The 19,270-nt window shown below is 46.4% G+C and overlaps 2 protein-coding genes across 15 annotated transcripts in view; one reads left to right on the forward strand and one right to left on the reverse strand.

The window, feature by feature from the left end:
* Positions 1-11,995, reverse strand: part of LOC119437723 (uncharacterized) — a 108,717-nt gene extending 96,722 nt beyond the window's left edge. For 5 of the 12 annotated variants that reach the window (XM_049660804.1, XM_049660815.1, XM_049660813.1 and 2 more), the window contains exons 1-3: positions 11,598-11,733; positions 7,866-8,090; positions 1,212-1,377 (exon numbers count right to left, since the gene is read on the reverse strand). In XM_049660804.1, coding sequence (XP_049516761.1) covers positions 1,212-1,377; positions 7,866-8,090; positions 11,598-11,618 — 412 coding nt within the window. In that variant the 5' untranslated portion in view covers positions 11,619-11,733. The other 7 variants (XM_049660808.1, XM_049660806.1, XM_049660807.1 and 4 more) reach the window with 7 other exon arrangements.
* Positions 11,996-14,420: 2,425 nt separating this feature from the next.
* LOC119437725 (heparan-alpha-glucosaminide N-acetyltransferase-like) overlaps positions 14,421-19,270 on the forward strand; it is a 207,045-nt gene continuing 202,195 nt past the window's right edge. For all 3 annotated transcript variants that reach the window (XR_005189505.2, XM_037704697.2, XM_037704698.2), the window contains exon 1: positions 14,421-14,830. Coding sequence is in view for 2 of the 3 variants with exons in the window: in XM_037704697.2 (XP_037560625.1) it covers positions 14,732-14,830 (99 nt within the window). In the remaining variant the exon portion in view is untranslated. The remainder of the gene's footprint in view (positions 14,831-19,270) is intronic.

Below are 19,270 nucleotides of genomic sequence, written 5' to 3' on the forward strand. Positions count from 1 at the left end.
ACCACATTTACTCTACTGTAATGGGCACTTGATTTTTCATAGCCAAAAATGGAAAGTGTGATGCCCTTGATATTATCATGCACTCCAATTTCCGTATTTCAAAAAATATTAAATGCAATACATTTTATTATTCCCTCAGCATATTTTCACGGTAAAAGAGACAAATAGCGATTTGTTGTCACATGGAAAAAAAGGTAACAAACTCTGGGACCGCTGAAGGTGTGATTTGGGGGAGGGGGGGAGGTATTTGGACATTGCATATTGTTGTGTCTGGACAAAGGAGGCCTCATTGACAGGCGTGAACATATCAAGTGCACTTCATGCTTGTCGTTTCTCGCGACCGGGAAGTGTCACCGTCAGTCACCTGGGACTGATGGATGAGCAATTAGTCCCCAGACTTGATTGGGTCCTCGGCCTCGTGCGTAGCTGAAACGGCAACGTCGCCCTTGGTGTGTTTCTGGGAAGCACCAGCACCCGCCCGAACTACGAGGCCCAGCGCCGACTGTGACGCGCCAACCTGGAGCCCTTTCGAGACAACAGCCAACGCCCTCCCTGGAAATGGTGGCTTCCGTGAACTGACCACTACGGAGAGGTGACTCTTGAAAAGGGCCAGCGTCTAGCAATCCCGTGGGAGCCACATCAACGTTCGGTTCCCAAGGTGTCAACCGCTGCCTGTGTTCGGGGGCGACCACGCAAGATTGGAGGCGGAGCCCGACGGGAAACGATGGCACATCATGTTCGGGATATGGCGACCTGGTCAAAGATGGTGATTGGCTAAAAGAACTAAAGTGTATTCCCTTGTCGAGTGAAAGAGGGAAACGAAAGGGATAAAACAGCAGGACTTTCGTGATGTAGGGACGCTCGACCATGTAGAACGCTCGGAGATGTAAACACTACTACATGCAAAGATGTTAGTATGTAGATGGCTCCAATATCATGGAGCCCTTCTTGTAAAATACCACATGTAAATTTGTATATAAAACAGTTTTTCTGATCTCCCTAGATATCTCCTCCCCTCGACACCTGGCATAGCACCATCCATGGAACCTTCGTGGACGGTCGGATTTCGGCTTATGTAACAATATTGCAGTTTTGGTTTCGCACTCGATTCTAACATGCATATCATATTTTAGTGCTTTTCCTAAAAAGAATGCGTGCATTAGAATAGAATAAATATGATAAGTGGAAGTGAAGATTCGCTGAACTACTACCTAAGTCGTCCTTTGGGAACCGCCGGAACTGGAAGTTCTTTTCAGGAGAGATGCCTTGCCAGTTTTTCACCAGTTCCAAACGCATTTTTGATGTCGCGGCACGAAACCTCTGCTTCGCCCCCGTTCCATCACATGGCTTTCGTCTCGCCTTTACTCTGTGCCAGGCCTGAAAGCAAAAGCATCAAATTACAAGCGCTTCAATAGACAGCAAGCTTCCCTGCAGAGCCTAATGCAGGGTTCGTACAGGTTTACAAGTAAAAAATTTAAGGATATTCCAGGACCTGTCACAGGTTTTTCAAGGACTCAAAGCAGCATCCAAAGTAGGATTTCTTTACTCTAACATTTCCAAAAATGACTAGTTTTATTGCACTTACAATAAATAAATGTATATCACAATTATAATAAAAATGTCTAGCCTTGATAACTTCTCAAGATCACAACACAAAATGAACGCTTACAACAACGACTGAGATTTCTCCAGTATAGGGTGGCTAAAGTTCACCAAAAATATTCAAAACAAAAAGAAATAAATGTATATCCCAATGATGTTAACGTCTAGCCTTGATCACTTTGCAAGTTCACAATACCAAAAAAAAAGTTCACAAAAATGCACTCAACAGCTACTCTGACTTCTCCAGTGGGCAAGTTTACCGAACATTTCCAAACCATCTGGTGTAGTCTTGCTACACATCCATTATAACAGATAGATGTATATTGCAAGTTTGCAAAACATGCGTTGTCTTGATTATTTCTCAAGTCCGCAATATTAAAAGTTAACACAACGAACACTCACAACAGCTGCTCAGGCTTCTGCATTATTAGCTGGGTTGGTTCATCAAACATTTCCACCCCCCCCCCCCCCTATTCAGCATACCGTATTTTCCGGTGTATACGACACGTTTTCTTTTTCTTAATTTTCCGTCGGTGCATCTTATAGAACGGTGGGACCTATGTACGTTTTTTTTAACTGCCGTCATAATCGAATCCGATGATAATTATGGCCACGCGAAGCGGGCCGGTTGACTTAATTGCTACGGGTTCTGTGCGCGCTATCGAGGTTCTCGTGATCTGTGCACCGCTATCCGGTTCTCGTGATTAAGTTCCAAAACGCCGTGCGAGAAGGATGGAGCAGCAACGCAAGCGGCGGTAGGCCGACGGTGAGTCGATTGACCCCGAAGTCGTCGCATCTGCACATAGTTGTTAAGATACGGCGCGCGCCGCTGCGCAAACTACGCAGTTGCTACGAGAGTACGGGCAGCCCCCCCTCCCACCCGGGCTGAATTGCCCCTTTCCTCCATTGGTTGCAAGTTTGCTCACCGTCGCACGCTTTCACTCGCACATACAGCATACGGCGCACGGGGACGATGTTATCGCCCTTGGACTTTACATGGAACATCGCAGCAACCACAACGGCAGAAATGCACCTGGAGTGGAAATAAATGGCATCCATACGCTTGCGCGTGACCCGCGTTCCCGGAGCAAAATGTCACTAACTTGTTTAAATCGCTTACCGAAAGAACAGGTGCGTCTTATACACCGGTGCGACTTATATACTTTTTTTTCGAAAAAACTGCCGTTTTGAGGTGGGTGCTCTTACACAAAGGTGCGACTTATAGACCGGAAAATACGGTTATGTTATTGCAAAGGCACTGAGCATCAGTCGTAAAGTTGCTGCACTATTGCTTTCTTTAGCTTCACTAGCTTCACTTCGCGCGCAAGAGTGAAAGTGGGAAGGCAAGCCGACGGGCGAAGAGTGAAACGAACGATAGGGTGAGAAAAGCAGTGTAAACACTGCCAGCTGAGCCAGCAGTGTTGTGCAGCACGGGTCTCTCGCTCTGTTCGCGGTTTGATGCAGCGAAGCCTTTCATTTTTTCTCATGCAGTTCTGCAAAACGAAACCATGTGTTCGCGTCGGCGTATTGTTTTTGAAATGGGGAGTTTGTCAGATCGACGCCGATCTACCACAGAAAGGAGGTCGCAATGTTGATATCAGAGTGCATTACTCATGAAATTCAAGGATTTTTAAGGAAGGAAAAAATTCCAAGACTTTGAAGGGCCTTGAAAACACACTTTTCAATTTCAAGGCTTTTCAAGGATTTCAAGGACCTGTATGCACCTTGCTAATGTCAAGGGCAGAATGGCATCTCAGCTTCTGGAGAAGAAGGCAAGATGGCATCTGTTCATGACGATACTATCTGCAGCAAAGTGTGCATGTGCTATCGCGAATATACAGGTGACTCCCACTAATAAAACCATGATGGGACAGCACGAATTGGTTGAATGTTCGTGCGAAATAAATGAAAGGCCGAATTGCCCCAACATACTCCAGTGTCTTATTTGCCAGAATAATCCTCATTTACCTGCTGCCATCTGCACTAAAAGGAATGTTCAAGAGAGCATCATGTGAAATGTGTTGATGTAAACAGTTTTTCAATTTTGGTCTCTGTGCAATAAAATACAGGTCAGGCATAGCCATCTACAGGAAGAGACAGTACTTCAAAGGTATCAGTGCCTCCAGGTGCCATCTGTTAAATAAGCTTCTTCTGTCCCTCGTCCCCTCTGCTTTCCTTCATTAAATTTTTTTTTTCTTGCTCCTGCTGTCCATAGTAACCATAGAAATGTAACCACCAGACAACCTCTTAACAAACTATTTCCAGTTTTTCATTTTCCCTATTCGTCCACAGGAACTGAGTGGAGGTTGTGTTAGGCTGGGTAACCAGTTTTGCCTAGACTTGCACATAACTAGAAACCCTGGATTTGAAGCCACAATATAGCTGCTCCCATCTAATCTTTCTTTTGCCAAGAGCGCAGGAAGTATGTGTGCACATATGCCTTAGCGCACGCAACACGGGTGAATGCATGTAACTTTTAGGGCTGGCATAACAAAGGAAGGTATGGTCGCTGGCCAGGTTCTTCAGACAGGGTCAAATCAACCAAAGTCAAATTATTGGAAGTACAGTAAAACCTTGTTAATTCGAAGCTGCAAAGAGTGGAAAAAGTTTCGAGATAAGTGGAGTTTCGAGATACACGAAATCAAGAAAATAAAAGCCTGCTGGCTGTGCACAGACCACATAAAGCACTTCCAAAATGTTGCCAGTAATATTCTTGGTCACTTTTGTTTGCATCAGCCCCAGACACGTTGCGTCTACAGGCAACAACGTGACTGGCGACGTGTCGAGACAGCATGCTTGGCACTCAGCCAAGACAGTTGATCCTAATGCAATATCTGAAGACAGTCATGCGAGCATAACTGGTTCCAGAGATCCCAAAAAACTGACGCTGCTACTTTCTGCATCTTAATTTATCCCGGACAATTTCACTTCGGAAACCAAAACTAAATTGCCGAAGAGCCCAATAAACAACATTCTAGAAGTCAGTGCCACCTGTGGCGCCAAGGGCATTATGGGAACCTTGATGGTCAGTTTTGGTTTTGGAGGCCATGTGCCGCATAGCTAGATATTACTGTGGCTGCCACGGGGTACTGCGACAAGCCCTCTTGCCATCGAAATGCTTAGACAACTGCATGCTTTCATTAGACTCTGTGTGTGATGTAGCTCCAGGCAAGTGAGCGTGGTGATGCGAACCAGCTCGAGCTCCCGCCGTGCTTTGACGAGCACGAAATATCTCACGCCATCTATGAGCACTGGCCCTATGCACAGAAATGTGTAGGGTCATCAGCTGTGTTTTTTTTTTCGTGAGTTCGACTACTTTTGCCAATGCAACCACCGTGCTCTCGTGCTTGTAAATATAAAAAAAAATGCGCTCGCAGGAACCTCCTAGCTGTTACCAGTATACATCAAGACATATTTTTCAGCACACGCTTGGAAGAAAGAGCGAGTGGCAGGCAATGTTTACATGCAATCTGTCGGTGGTCCCCAGCAACTTGTCAAAACGTGTTGAGACACATTCAGAGATATGTGTTCAAAGTAACATTTTGCCATTCTAACTGGCACAAGGCACATTGCAGTGCATTGGATAAGAGCTCCACAAGCAAGTGTTTACGCGCCCAATTGCTTTAAATGTGATTGCTGTCAAAATATCTCCACATACATGGAGACCTGAAATCCCAAAATGGAACAAAGTACTCATGTAAGACCTACTTCATGTTCTGAATGCATGCCACTGTCTTCTCAACAGTGTGTCGTGGTTGTACGTTTCATACATTTGGAAAAAGCAGGTTGCGACTCGCAAGCTTCACTGCACATAACTGGTGGACAAAAAACGCGGGTGCCGCAGCACCAATGCACTTGCCGCACCAACTGTGCAGACGGATGTGATGGCTGCAGAACCGGCATGGCATTTTGTGGCCACTGGGGTTGTACTTGTCTTTCTAATTTGTTGTGCTATGGTTAGCTAAGATGATAAAAGAAATGCTTGACTCCAGTTAGACAAGGCACATCCTACGTGGGTGGCTGCAAGTAAAGCAGACGACGGAGCGCCAACCCTCGAAGTTTCCACAATGTCTTTCCCTGCAAAAGATTGAGGGTGCGAGCCACTTTCTTAAGTCATCCACTGTCCCGTGCCCCGCCTGTAGCAGACCCATGAGTGATGCAGCATTTACGCCTCACCATCATGGGAGCATGAAGAGGGCATCTTTATCAAGCTGCGATCTCGCTGAAACGCTGTGGGCACACAGCACCTGCTCAAGATTGCTGGCCACTTTGCTGACACGAGTAACACGCTGTGACCACACTGATGCTTCACTGGCAGCCTCCTAAATCAGGGAGGCTGCCAACTCACTGCTGCTGTTTAGGGCCACAACAAAGCAGTGACCAGCCGAGCAAGTGCGCGTGAGCAATGATAGACAGAAAGAAGTGAGAAAGATAGGCGGAGAGTGCAGCCTGGCATGGCGTCTGACTTGGCTAGCGAACTGCTACTGGGTGACTAAGTGAGTGCAAACGAGGTTGCCAACACTGCACCGTTGCCTTTGTATTTTCGAAGTTGAGATTTCGAGATATCCGTAGTCCGGCATAAAAGCTTTTTGAGATAAGGGGTGAAAAACACATTGGTTGATATCACGGCTAGAAAACAAGTTCTACTTAACTGATAATTTTACTTGTATGAGTTAGAGTTAGCTAGGGTTTACAGTATGCCGTATAGACCCTATGCTTAGGGCCACCACAATTAAAAGGGCCCTGAACCACCTTTCCTTTCTTTTAAAAAAATTTTTTTTGACGCCTCCAAAACACTTTGTAGTGGGTGTGGCGACTCCCAGCAATATATTACCAAAAGAATGTTTCAAAAAGATCTAACACGAGCGCAGTATTTGCCTTTCTCATTCCCCTCAATGTCCTTCGTTCTGATGGAGCGGGGCAGTGCCGATAGTGGTGCCCTGCTCACAATGCTACGTCACCTGGCTTCAATGTTGCGTTTCTTCTTTCTGCTCAAATTGACAGGCGCTGTTGGCAACCCATACGTCCTATCACCTACTTCACGCTGCGCGTGACGCGAAGAAGGCGAGTAATGTGAAATTTTGTGGAACTGATATTTATTGCCTGAGAATGCTGCTCAAGGTTGTAGTCAAGCACAAAATGAACCAACAGCAGCCTCCATGAAAATGTGCTCCGTCACATGACTCTGACGGTTCTGACGGTAGGTCATTGCCAACACCGCAAACGCAATTTGGTTTTGTATCCGATTGTAACGTGCAGGCGGTTTTCGAAACCATTTTCTCTAAAAAAAAGTGCATGTTATCTTTGGATAAATACGGTAAAGCGTTCTCAAAATGATGCATTTCAAGATTTTTGGCAGATGTTTTTGAAGCACCTTACGCTATGTCTACGAAGCAAAGCGACTTAGGCCTGGCGGCACCGTCGGCACTGAGCCGGTTGCGTGGTCGTCAGCCGGCCAGGCGTCGCATGGCACGCCATTGCAGGAGACTTGCCACTAATGTGTTCGTCCCTTAAAAAACAAATGTGTATTTCTGAACTTTTTGCAAGTGGACAGAAAAAGTTGCATGTAGTACACTGCCGCACGTACGCAATGCCGTAGAAAAGGTATGTTGTCTATGCACCCACCTAAACAATATTTGCTCAAAATTTCGTCAAACTACTCTGTCTCATTCTTTGCACATCAATGACAGTAAAATCATAATTGTGCATAATAGTGCATTGTGTTGCCATAGGGCATAAACACCCTTCCACAAGCTGTGCAAACCTCTTCAAACTCAAGCAACAGGATACTGTGTCCCCGCAGTACGCTTCCCTTGCTCTATGTCTCCCCGTGAATATTTTTGGCAGCCTTCCAATTGCACAGTGCTACACTTTTGCATCAAACACATCTGTGACATTATTCAAGAAATCAATTGTATACATGGCTGTTGCGCTCACACAATTGCTAAGGAACATGGTCATGAAGCTCACTGTATCACGCTAAATACTAAAGCATGCAAAAAGCACGAACCATTGTGGCACACCTTCTACTGTTGTCGGAAGAGACACCTGGCAAGTCGATGTCACTGCATAGACTTGCCAGGTGTTTTCATTCAACTAGCACATGCAGCACCAGACTGCTAGTGAAAAATAACCAACACAACCCAAAGGCATGACATACTTCTGTAGTGTTGTGCCTTTGGGGGGCACAACACTTCAAAAGACAGGTTTGTTCCATGTGCACCTGCTGCATCACTCTGTATGACAATGAAGACATGAAGTACCAAGAACAGGGCGAAGTCCTCCTCAGGTGTTACGGTTGAGCCATTGCCATGCTTCCAGAGTAGCTGGAAGATTCCCGATTCCCTGTCGAGCCAGCGAAGCCGCTCGCCAAATGTGCCCAGCTCCAAGTGTGTGAACAGAAACTGGAAAAGCTTGCCCGTGAAGCGTCTCGGCATCTGCACGCTGTCAAGGGTGAAACTTGACACCTTTGTCCAGATACACGGTTTCTGGTGAAAAGAATAAAACCTGAAAAAAGCTGAACAGTTCAGGGAGCTTCTACTAGTTGCCTACAGACACAATGCAAAAAATAAAACATTAGTATTAATACTAACAGTGCTAACACTAAGCATTTCCCCTACAGTTTCGTCAATATGAACTCTTTCACAGACTGTGTTGTTACTGGGCTAGTTCGTTCAAGTTGACTGGAAAACTAAGCGAGAATAATTTAAACACAGTCCTCGTCTGTACGTGTGTCTGTTTAAACTATTCACACTTAATTTTACAGTCAACGTGAACTCTTTCAGTTCTGCACAAACAAGCACAATCCAGCACGGGCAGTTAGTGTTTGTGGCTGCATGCGACATTGATTTTCATTACGATAAATAGACAGAATGAGTAGTAGCATGTAAACAAACAAGGCCGATATGCTGGGCATCCCACGTGCAGGTCCTTTTCCCTTCTAGCATTCAATGGGAGAGAGACACCTGGCAAGTTGACAGAGTGGCAGTACGTACCGCTTGTTAGGTGTGAGACTGACAATAATGCACATACACTACTCTCACTACTCTGTAAATACTCTTATATATAAGAAGTACTGTAAGCAGTTCTGAGTGAATATGCATGAACCAGAGCACACATGTACTGCTTTAACTGTAGCATACAGTACACAGCAGTATGCACTATGTGACTACTTTATTTTCGCTCATTCTTTACCTTATCTTCTTTCGTCTCACAATTCTTTTACCATGATTAGCATTATTCGGATACTTCATAGTTTCCAATATCTGTCTACGCTTGGACCTAACCATTATCCTTTGATGCCACCTTGAGTAACTGGGTATCTGACGCGCTTCAATGAACCTCTTTGAAGCCAAGTTTGGACACTTGGAACTAGGGTGCATGTGAATTCTTGTAGCCCACGTGTGAATGGCTCGCGTTCCAACGCACTTCCTAGCACTGGGTATGTGCCGCTCTTCATAATAACCATTATGACATATAAAACGTATCACCACCAATTCACACCCATCAAAAGACAGAGTGCTATCATTAACACTGCCAATCATCTCCAAAAGATGGATGCACATTACTTTTTTTTTCTCCCCATTCTCTCAAGTGTAGCCGGGCATTGCGCCACTCTTGGTGGCAGTTACCAGCCAGCAATTTTTTTTTCGTTTCCAACTGGTTTGCTAAACTGTCTATTTGCTTAACAACACAAGCTTGGGATAAAATAAGCAGGGGGGGGGGGGGTACTCTGCAAGTGTCTACCTAGTGGACATGTTCATTTTGTGTGTGGCTGAAGTGCTGATTGGCTGGTGTGCCGGTCTCCTTCCAACGCCTCCTAGATGGCACAAGGCCTGTGCAGGTCGATCCGTGACGTGATGCTACCTTGCCCGACTTGCATAGAATCTAATAGGAATGCTCCTGAATAAGCCACGGTGATTTTGACGTCGCCGCTTTCGTCACACCAGGCTTGGCAATGGAATTTTCGGCCCAAGTAACATGATGTCATAAAGCAGAGTGCACAGGCCTGCTATCTAGAAGGCATTGCTCCTTCTGACGCATATCCCAGCCCAGCCAATCAGAACTTCAGCAGCAAATGAAACAGACATGTCCACTAGGTAGAAACAGAATACCCCCCAGATTTTAAGTCTGTCCTATGTACACTCCAGTCAATGGTATGTTAAAAGACAACTTAGTGACAATTGAAGCTACTTCAGAGCTCAATTGTGCAAGGCTGCATATAACGACCTTTGTGATAATGCCTTTAATGGTGAACCATTTAATTTTTCAAGCATATCTTGTTAACCACGTTGAAATCTGCACGATAACGTTGTCTGGTAGCAAAGAAAAATGTGTGAGTCGCACTACAAAGAATGCTTAAATAGTTATTGAAATACAGAGTATATAAACATTACTATTGTTCTCTGTCCATGAATACTGTGATATCTGCTGCTCTTTATACAGCTAGATATAATATGAGGTTAATAATAACCTCATAAAACCTCTGAAAGCCGAGGACAGGACCAAAAATGGATAGTCATCACATCTCACAACTTCAAAACAATCTGCACATTCAACCCACTGGTAAGTCTACATGATTTCAAAACTTGACACTTTTCAGTCATAGGGTAGTTGAAGGAAAAGTTGAATGAAAATGCTTCCAGTCCAGCCGTGCTTCCAGTCGAGCCTTCACTGCCATGTATTCTTGTAAGGGTTGACCAGGCCCCATTGGAAACTTTGGTTATACACTAGCAATCAAGAAAGTGTTCTCTCTGGGTAAGGGGGCCTTTTAAACTGAATCTACTTTGTTTTTCATCAGGTGGTAAGAAATGCTCCAGGTCTATGTACACCAGCATGGCTTTACATAAGATGCAATAGTGCTTACATAATGCACTTAACTTATGACAGTGGTCCCTCAGTAAACAACATCCTTGAAGTGAAAGTTATCACGGCATAGCCATTGGGGTCATTACGCTATGAACACATTGCAAGCATTACTTAGCACTGCTACACACACTACTATTACAGAAAAATGAAAAAGGAAACACTAAGAAAACGGGAGTTTCATTCATTGCTGTTGCCAATCTTGAATGCGTAAGTAAGAATTACTCCTAACTTACTCTTAGAGTGTCCAAAAGAGCAGAGACACGCAGGGTCGAGGTGCATTGAGTGGTGCCTTTTCAATGTCCTTTGATCCTTTGTGTGAGAGTTACTCGATTAGGAGGTTTTGCACAGCCCATGTCAGTACATGGGTTACAAAGTAAATCATCGTGGGTGAACGTGGATTGTATAACGGACGCCCAGTACACAGGTATTCTCCCACGTAGCCGCGATCGAAACATTCCATTTCACGCAAGCAATAAATATGGCGCGAGCGCACCGACAGCAAAGACCACAGTATGCAACACGTAGCTATTATCCCGTTCTGGTGCTGATAGAAAACATAACATGGCCACACACACACCAATGCAAGCGCCTCTGGCAGTAGTAGGTGAACAGGAAGGATTACACGTCAAGAATAAAGCCAGACAAGTATCGGCCCAGTAATGGCCGATATATCACGTATCAATTGAAAAAGAAGGCGCTCGTTATCTATAAGATCATTCAGCTTACACGTGTTGGTTACACGTCGCGTACTCGCACTGCGTCGAACGTCGTTGGAGAAACAAAATGGTCATGCCGAATGAACGACTGGCGCGGACCGAATCTATAATGGCTGATTTATCGCAAATGAAATCGCAAGGTAGGCGTTCGTTATCTACAAGCACATTCAGCTCGCACGTGACGTGATTACACAGCACAGTTGTTTTTCTTCTTTCTGGGGCTTTACGTGCATAGCACAGTTGCACAACGTTCTTTAGTTGAAGCAGAAATCAAATCACTGGTCATCGCAAACAAGGCAAACGCGAACTAACAGCGACAAAAATCTGCGTAGGCATACATGTCAAAAAACACGAAAAAGAAATCGGCGATCACGCATAAAAGCACATTTAGATGACACGTGCTGTGACCACCTTCCACAACGGTGCAGCCATGCTTGCAAGTGTGTGGAAACACAGCTGCAATTGCCTGCAACCATCGATGATGCAACATGACTACTTCAAACTTCAAAAGCATATAAACTACTTCAGATCAAACACACAAGTTCAAATCGTACAGCGGTGTTCGAACTCCACCGTTGTGGCGTCGGCAAGTCTGGGCACGGCAGGAAATCAGACGCCTAACTACCGTGCGACCTGCGCCGTGCAGAATAATGAACAACGACCCACTAACTTACTTTGAATGCAAAAGCGGTTTCTTTTCGATCTTTCTTTTGTATTTAAGGACGTAATCTTGTGGGAGAAAGTCGGTACATCAGCAGATCCACATGCGAAATGTTTTTGCGCCCAGTTGATTCGCTTGATCGTACATATCGAAGCCAAGTTTTGTGACGTCATAACAATTATAACGAAGGAATTTCTTGGCCATTCTGCCCAACTCTTGTGTAAGACAATTTTATATAAATAATTCACTCTTAAAAATAGCAACATTTATTAAATACCACAGATGCGTCGTTGACGCATGAATAATGGCCAGATAACGCAACCACAAGTTGAGTGTACTAGATTGGGGGAGTGGGTCCAACGAGGACTCTGCGCTGAGGCATTTTTTATTGAAAATCCGGTGGCGCCACCGTCACTTTCTTCCGAATGAGTGGCCCCGCTCGCCGGCCGGACTTTTGTCGCGTCGGAGACCCTACCGCAGCTGCATGGAGCTTTGACAGGCGGATACTCGGTGGCGGTAACACTGAGATTATTCCACACCGATCTATTGTAAATAAAATGGAAAAAGACCGGCGGAAAAAACGCAAACGACGCAACAACGACGGTGCGTCGAGCAGACGACAGCTACTCAGCCCGCAAGCTCGCCTCCGCCAATGAGCGCTGCCGAAACTGTCGGAGCAAACGTTTATTGGCCAGAGATTCAAAAAAAGGCGATGGCAGCGCCGCCACATTTTCCGCGTTTTTTTTTTCTTCACCCTCGGCGCTTGCTAAGGCGTCCGCTGGACCCACTCCCCCATTCTAGTACACTCTACGACAAGGTCAAACCGGGCAGCGTACGCCACGTTACGGTGGCTAGATGGGTAGGTGTGCCGACCGGCGCGTCTAGAGCGTAGTTCACCGCTTCTCCGCGTCATGACGCAAAATTGGCGCTGCGGTCAGTAAAACGGTTCCGCAGCGCGCGTCGTCTGCTACAGGGGGCTGGCGGCGAGCAAAAAAATAAATAAATAAATAAATAAAATAAAGTTCGTATTGGAATAGTTGTATGTCGTATGTTCGTGTCAGTTTCAAAGGTGAAGAGCTCCGCGCCTCTCGTACTGTTTGCAAGTTCCTAAGCGATGTGGAATGTTCCAGGTCGGAAAAATGACCGGCGAGATTAGCGGCGGCATTGCTCCACCAAAGAAGACCTATGGAAGACCACCAAGGAGACTTACTGCTTCGCTCCGAACTGCAAGTCTGGCTCTAAATTTGTGAGAAATACAGCGGAAATGTTCGCCCCGGGCTGCTCAGTAGCTTGATCAGTATCGGCGACGTTAATGAGCAAGCCGTACACCGAAAAGCGTACGTCGATGAGCTCCTCGACATTGGAAATTTGCAAGCCGCACGTTAGGTGCTCAGCGCCTGCGGCATTCAGCACCGCTGCGCTGCGACAGGGAAAAGAAAAGTGACTCTAGGCTTATATTCTATATAGCAGGCTATGTAGCAATGAAGCTGCAAAGAACCAAGTGCTCCGATTGCTCAGGGGCATTACTGAATTCAACAGAATGAGTAGGTAAGGGCTATTGCTCCCTTCTGAAGCACCCAAAAAACTGGTAGCATCGCTCAAAGACGCCTTCAAGCTGTGCTTCAGTTTAAATGAGTTACGAAGGAACAGTATCGCCGACTTTGCATCCATTCGGCAGCTGAATTAATCCTCCGAATTTGATCGGCTGTGAGCGGCACAAGAAAGAGCTCACAAAAGATGTTGTGAAGTTCTATTCAATTACATTCCTTTACTTTCTTGTCAAGGGCAAGAACATGGCGCGCGAAAGAACCAGGTAAAAGAGGAATCACCTGAAGCGGAGGCGTGTGCTGTGAATAATGTTATATGATGTGGTGGACCAACGTTGCGACCTTGCTGGCGCTAGGCTATTTATGTTGGTGCGTCTGCTGACTCAAGGTATGAGAGCGTTTATTGTATTTTAAATATATTCATGAATCTAGCCCAAGACGTATTGCTTTATTTTATTGCAACCAAACAGTGAACGATATGCACTTACCAACACAATTCGTCTCGTAACAATTTAAATACCGTAACTGAGGCAGCAATAAACACAATATAGCTGGATTTCTCGAATTGAAGCATTAGAACTCACTAGACATCACGTAAACACCGTTTCCATATACCGTATAAAACCACTGCAGTATTGTTTTATGCATGGAAAAAATGCATCTACGTATTTTAATGCAATGGGCTGGAGCGCCGCGTTTATACCAATAAATGTGACCAATCGCCAAGCTAGAAAATTGACTTCAGCATATCGTGTCTTCATAGTAGACGACAGTAACAAATTCCCCCATTTTGGCTTTGCTACACTGCTCAAAACCGCATTGTATAACGGGTACTTCAAAGCTAGAGCAGAGGCAGCGATACTATCAAACACGCTGCTTGTCTACACACGCAGCCGACGTTGCGCGCAGCTCAGCCGTTATACTGTCCGCAGCGCCACTTCTGCCTCATGATGCGGAGAAGTGGGGAACTACGCTCGGTCGGCACACCTACCCATCTAGCCACCGTAGCCACGTACCGTCTGTGCGGCTCGGCTGGTTGCCGTCGCACTTTTCACAACACACATTTGCACCAGGTTTGCACTTCCCGAACGCACTCGGCGATCATATGGTCGAATGTGACAACAGATGCGCGCTGCTGTAGTCGTGAGGTTCACGCAGTAGCGAGTTCCGCCGGCATTTATCTGGTGATTAGTTCGCGGAAGTCGTAGTCGGTCGCCCGAAAAGCTCACGCTTCATATCCGCAAATGCGCGCTAGCTGCAGCGTGACTTCTTCTGCCAGTTCACTCCGTACTCCCCGCCCGTGACGAGAGACAGACGGGCCGCGCGCTGCTTGAACCATGTGTGACAAACTCAAAGTCAATCAAGCCTGCGTCACCGTTCAGTCTGCTTACTTGTACCCTCTAGATCTCTACGCGCAGACGTCGGAATGCTACGGGGTGAGTTTCGCTTGTGCTTTCTGTCGATGTTCGTGCGCTCTTCTCGCCCCGCTGGAAATGGCTGTTGACATTTCTGTTGATGTAAAGACGTTGAACTTGTCTGTATTGCCTGCTCCAAAACGATGGCCGACTTCGTTGCAGCCTGCTGACTGACCCTGTTTCAGGCGACGGCATTTCTCCAATGTTTCCCAACAAGAGCAGATGTCACAGGGCTACCGACACAGCTTCACTTATTTTCGATGCAGTGGCGCTAAACTTGTAGTTTCGAACTGCAGAGTGTGAATTCGCGAGTGGGAAGCCGTTTTCGTTGTGCTGTCCGTAGAAACGCAAGACGTCCATGCGTCATTTGCAGCGACTTGATCTGCCCCCATCATACACGTGTGGAAAAGTAGTGTAACGCATCCCTACCGATTACCGGGCTGTGATCACGAACGAAGCACAGCGGAAAGCTGCACCCCAATTTTGGGCATCCCTGCTTTGAGCCGTTAAACACTGCTTCTGATCTGCCCTGCCTGTGAAATCAGCTTTTAGAGATAGTGATAAACAGGGTGGCTCTGTGTGTTTTGTCGTATCTCTTGTGCCCTAGTTCCATGCTGTTGTCGTGAGGTTCACTGGTGGAGTGCCAAGCTCACGCTGCTGGGGTGCCTGGATAGCAGCGCTGTCGAGGCGCCCTAGCTCACGCGAGCCCTCCGTGCTTAGCGCAGGCTGCGCATTGACGATGGCCTGCTGCTAGAAACACGGACTCCACTTGCTCCAAATGCGGTTGGCAGCACCTGAGGGTAGTTTTGCGTTTGCTCCCTAATACCAAATGGACTGTTTATATAGTGTATTTAGCACCATTTTAATACAATTTGCAGTAATTGTGGGTAGCTTTACGTTGGTTTCGCTGCACTATACTTTGCTGCCCTCCGCCGGTAATGAGCTACGAGTTAGAATCGTCTGGTGCACTAGGGCTACCACAGCGTGTATTTGGTTTGTTCAGAAAAATGCCACAAAACACGGAAGAAGCATACAAAAAACATTTGACTCATGGAAATGTGTTCTCAAGAAGTTTGCCTGTCTGCTGGGTACTGACATGATATTTACGACTATTCATTTTTTGCGTTAAATGAAGACCCTAGGCTTGTAAACCCTAGAAAAAATAGTGGCAAACCTCAGCGCGCCGTTAATAATTTGATATAACAGCTTCTCCACTGCCATTTCGCATGTCACAATATGTCATCACGTGGTAGCAGTATATTGTCACGTTTTGACACATGCTCTGTCGTCCGCTATGCTGCTTCATCGGCCCTTAACAGGGTAAAGCAAAATTTCGCAAAAAAAAATCGATTTTTTGTTTGTCAGAGATTAGGAATCCCCAGTCTTTCCTGAACAATGCTGACTGTCATTTACGCGTGCGCGATTTATTTACGAGGAAAATGACCTTTTCAAAACCTAGGGGGTGTCTGCAGCCACGCCCCCTTTTGCACATATAGGTGATCTGTACCTCTCCTGTGTTAAAAAAAAAAAGACAGAAAAACGCAGGCTTTCTGTAGATGTAGCGGAATGGTTATTGCTCGTCTGGCAACAGCAAAAAGCTGCCTAGCTTTCCATTTTTAGCCAAATCCGTAGACGCTGCCGGTATCACTTCAAGGCCAACTATCTCAAAACATATACTTTTGCGACGTTTGAATGAATGAATAAACAACTTTATTTACCCCTCTTGCAACTATGTAACCTCTGGTCTGCCGCAATTTAAGCTAGCGGCTTAGTTAATGAAGATATAACAGGAAGGGGGCAATGGGATGGAGGGTGGGGGGAGGAACTACTTGAAGTAGGCCTCCTCATCTCGGCCCACTGCAGGATGGCCTCCTGAAGGTCGGGCCTCGAGCTGCGCAAGGCAGCCTCCCACTGCTCCTCACTAGATATGAATTGTTTGAGGGAAGGGGGTGCCACATGATGTGGTTTAAGTCTGCTCTGGGAGAGACGCAGAATTTACAAGAGGGGAGAAAGGTAAATGGAGGGATGAATGCGGTGTAGGACGTAAGGGGGGGGGGGGGAGGTGCGAGTCGGCAGCTGGCGCCACAGAACTTCACACCTGCGCGGGGATTTGCGTATGAGCGGCGGAAAGGTTAAACGCTCTAATCGGTGCAGATGTCGTGGTAGGTAATAAGCCGATCCCGCGCTGTAAACGGCGCCTCCTCCGTAGCGACGTCCGACACATCTGATGCTTGTTTGAGCCTTTTTCTCTGGAACCACGAAAGCTAGAAGTATTATTTCTCCCCACTACCAAGATAACACAAGGGAGAGTCTAATGAACTAGAATTATGGAAATTAATACTGACAATTTTGTCTGACAAGCGGTTTATTGTCCATCTTGGCTTGAAAATTGGGAGGGTCCACCAAAAACAAAAAGACTAAACTATAACAATAATTCTAGTTCAGTAACGACAACACAGATAGCTGAATACAATGATACCAACGTGAATCCTTTAAGCCTAGCAGATCCTGAGAAAAAGGGTCACATACATAGGCCAAAATACGTGGGAGGTATTGACCCTTTTCGCGGAGCAGTTTGTTCTAGAGAAGCGAGATGGCGCTTTCGGCGCCGCACGTGGCCTCAGCGACAGCCATGGCGACATCGCACGAATACGAAACCATTACCGCTGCTGCCTTGCTTCTGTGCGATCAGCTGTCGGAAAGGCAACTGGGTTTTCGCTAACGCTCTGTGCTCCAATCATGCTGGATTCACTCATGTGCATTGAGGACGTGTGCAGTAGTTGGCTGCAAAAATAGTGACTGGCATATTAAGGAATATGAAATGAACCTGTGTGGCCAAGTTCGCGTACCGCTGCCGCAACTGTCCGTACGTGTTACCGGCACTTCGAGATGTACGGCTTTCCTCGAGGATACAGAAATTTGCTCATCCGCCAGCGCTGTATCGCTCACCTTTAAAAAAAGGGTTTCAACCTCGGAACGTCGACAAGAGTGAGTATACCGCTCGTTAAACAATGACAAAGGGTGTAGCGCCGCTTCCTGTCATAGTAAGTTTCGCGCACAGTATCTACACAGATCTACCCCAACTGGCACGGCAACTTACGCCCACTATATCGCCAACGTGGGAAGAATAAGTGAATGGGCGCACACTTGAATATGTGCGCACTATATACGCACAATAAATGATGAGTCTACACCGATAGGGCACGAATGATTGAAGCTGAATGTTTCGTGACGGTCCACCAGAGTAAGCAAGTTATTAGCGATAATACGTCTTTGCTACATGCAAGGTATTACAATGTACAGAACAGCTACATTTCAAGCCAATTCAGGAACCTTACTGAATCAGAAACGTGACAAGCCGCTGCTTCAAAATCTTTGCCAAATAAAGAACGAAGAGCAAAATACAGTAATCCTGATTCAATTCAATAGCCGAAAGTTTGGATAGCTTGGAATACATATTTAGCCCCGCTTTTAGAACAAGCACTGTATACGCTTTTGCATATTCTCTGAAGCTGTGGCCAAAGCTTCGTGTCGTCCACCCAGTCACCGTCTACGATATCTCCCGAAACAGAGGTTTGCTAAGCCGCACGGGCGTCACACACATTCATTGTAAACAGGGAGGCAGTTGAGTCAAGCAATGGACGCGTCACCACGTGATCAAACATGGCAGCGCCCACGGGATCGCTGCGAAAAGGGTCAGTAGGGCCTACCCTGTTCGAGTACAGGGCAGCAGCATTATATAGTGTACTAGAATACAGAATACTGGGAAGTGTGCCGATAAACAGAGGCGAGGAGCATAGAGTTGGCATAGGGCGGACCCGCTGGAGTTTTGAAAGTACAGTGGCGCAGCCTGGTGGCATGCAATGAAGTTAGCTGGGTAGGTTAAGATAGAGGGCGTTCCTTGAGTTACAGAGGTCTCGCTCGCTTTGTGCGTTGTATTACTAGAAAAGTGCTTGAAACGTGCACACGACCTTGCGTACGTTACCGCCTGCATTGTCGGACGCGGAGAGCGAGCGCTCTCTGCTTCGACAAACCGCGTCGAAAGCAGAACCTGGTGACTACGCTGAGCAGCGCGTGGTCCCGAAGCGCGGTAGCCGCTGTACGTTTGTTGCGTTCTGAATTGTCATGAACATGAGAGTCGAAATCCTGATGTGCGGTTCTGTCGGTTCGTAGCGGTTCGTAGGAAAGCCGTGCGAAGCTTTACTTAGATTGAAGAAAGGGGCCAAGAGACATCATCACTCCACCTACAACTAAGTAGCGAGACCTCAAGTTATGGCACTGCAAAAGTGCTTGCGCGATTGACTGTGCTGCAGAACCGGCATAAACCCACGGCGGCCCGAATGCGCTAATTCTGGCCGCCGACGGCCGCGGCCAGCCGTCGTCGGTGGACCTTTCACGATTCCGTTTCGTCGTTTATTGCAGATCATTTTAGCTTTCTTAAGAACAATCTCGTCTTCATCC

The sequence above is a fragment of the Dermacentor silvarum genome, chromosome 1 (genome assembly GCF_013339745.2).
Source record: "Dermacentor silvarum isolate Dsil-2018 chromosome 1, BIME_Dsil_1.4, whole genome shotgun sequence".
Taxonomy (NCBI): Eukaryota; Metazoa; Arthropoda; class Arachnida; order Ixodida; family Ixodidae; genus Dermacentor; species Dermacentor silvarum.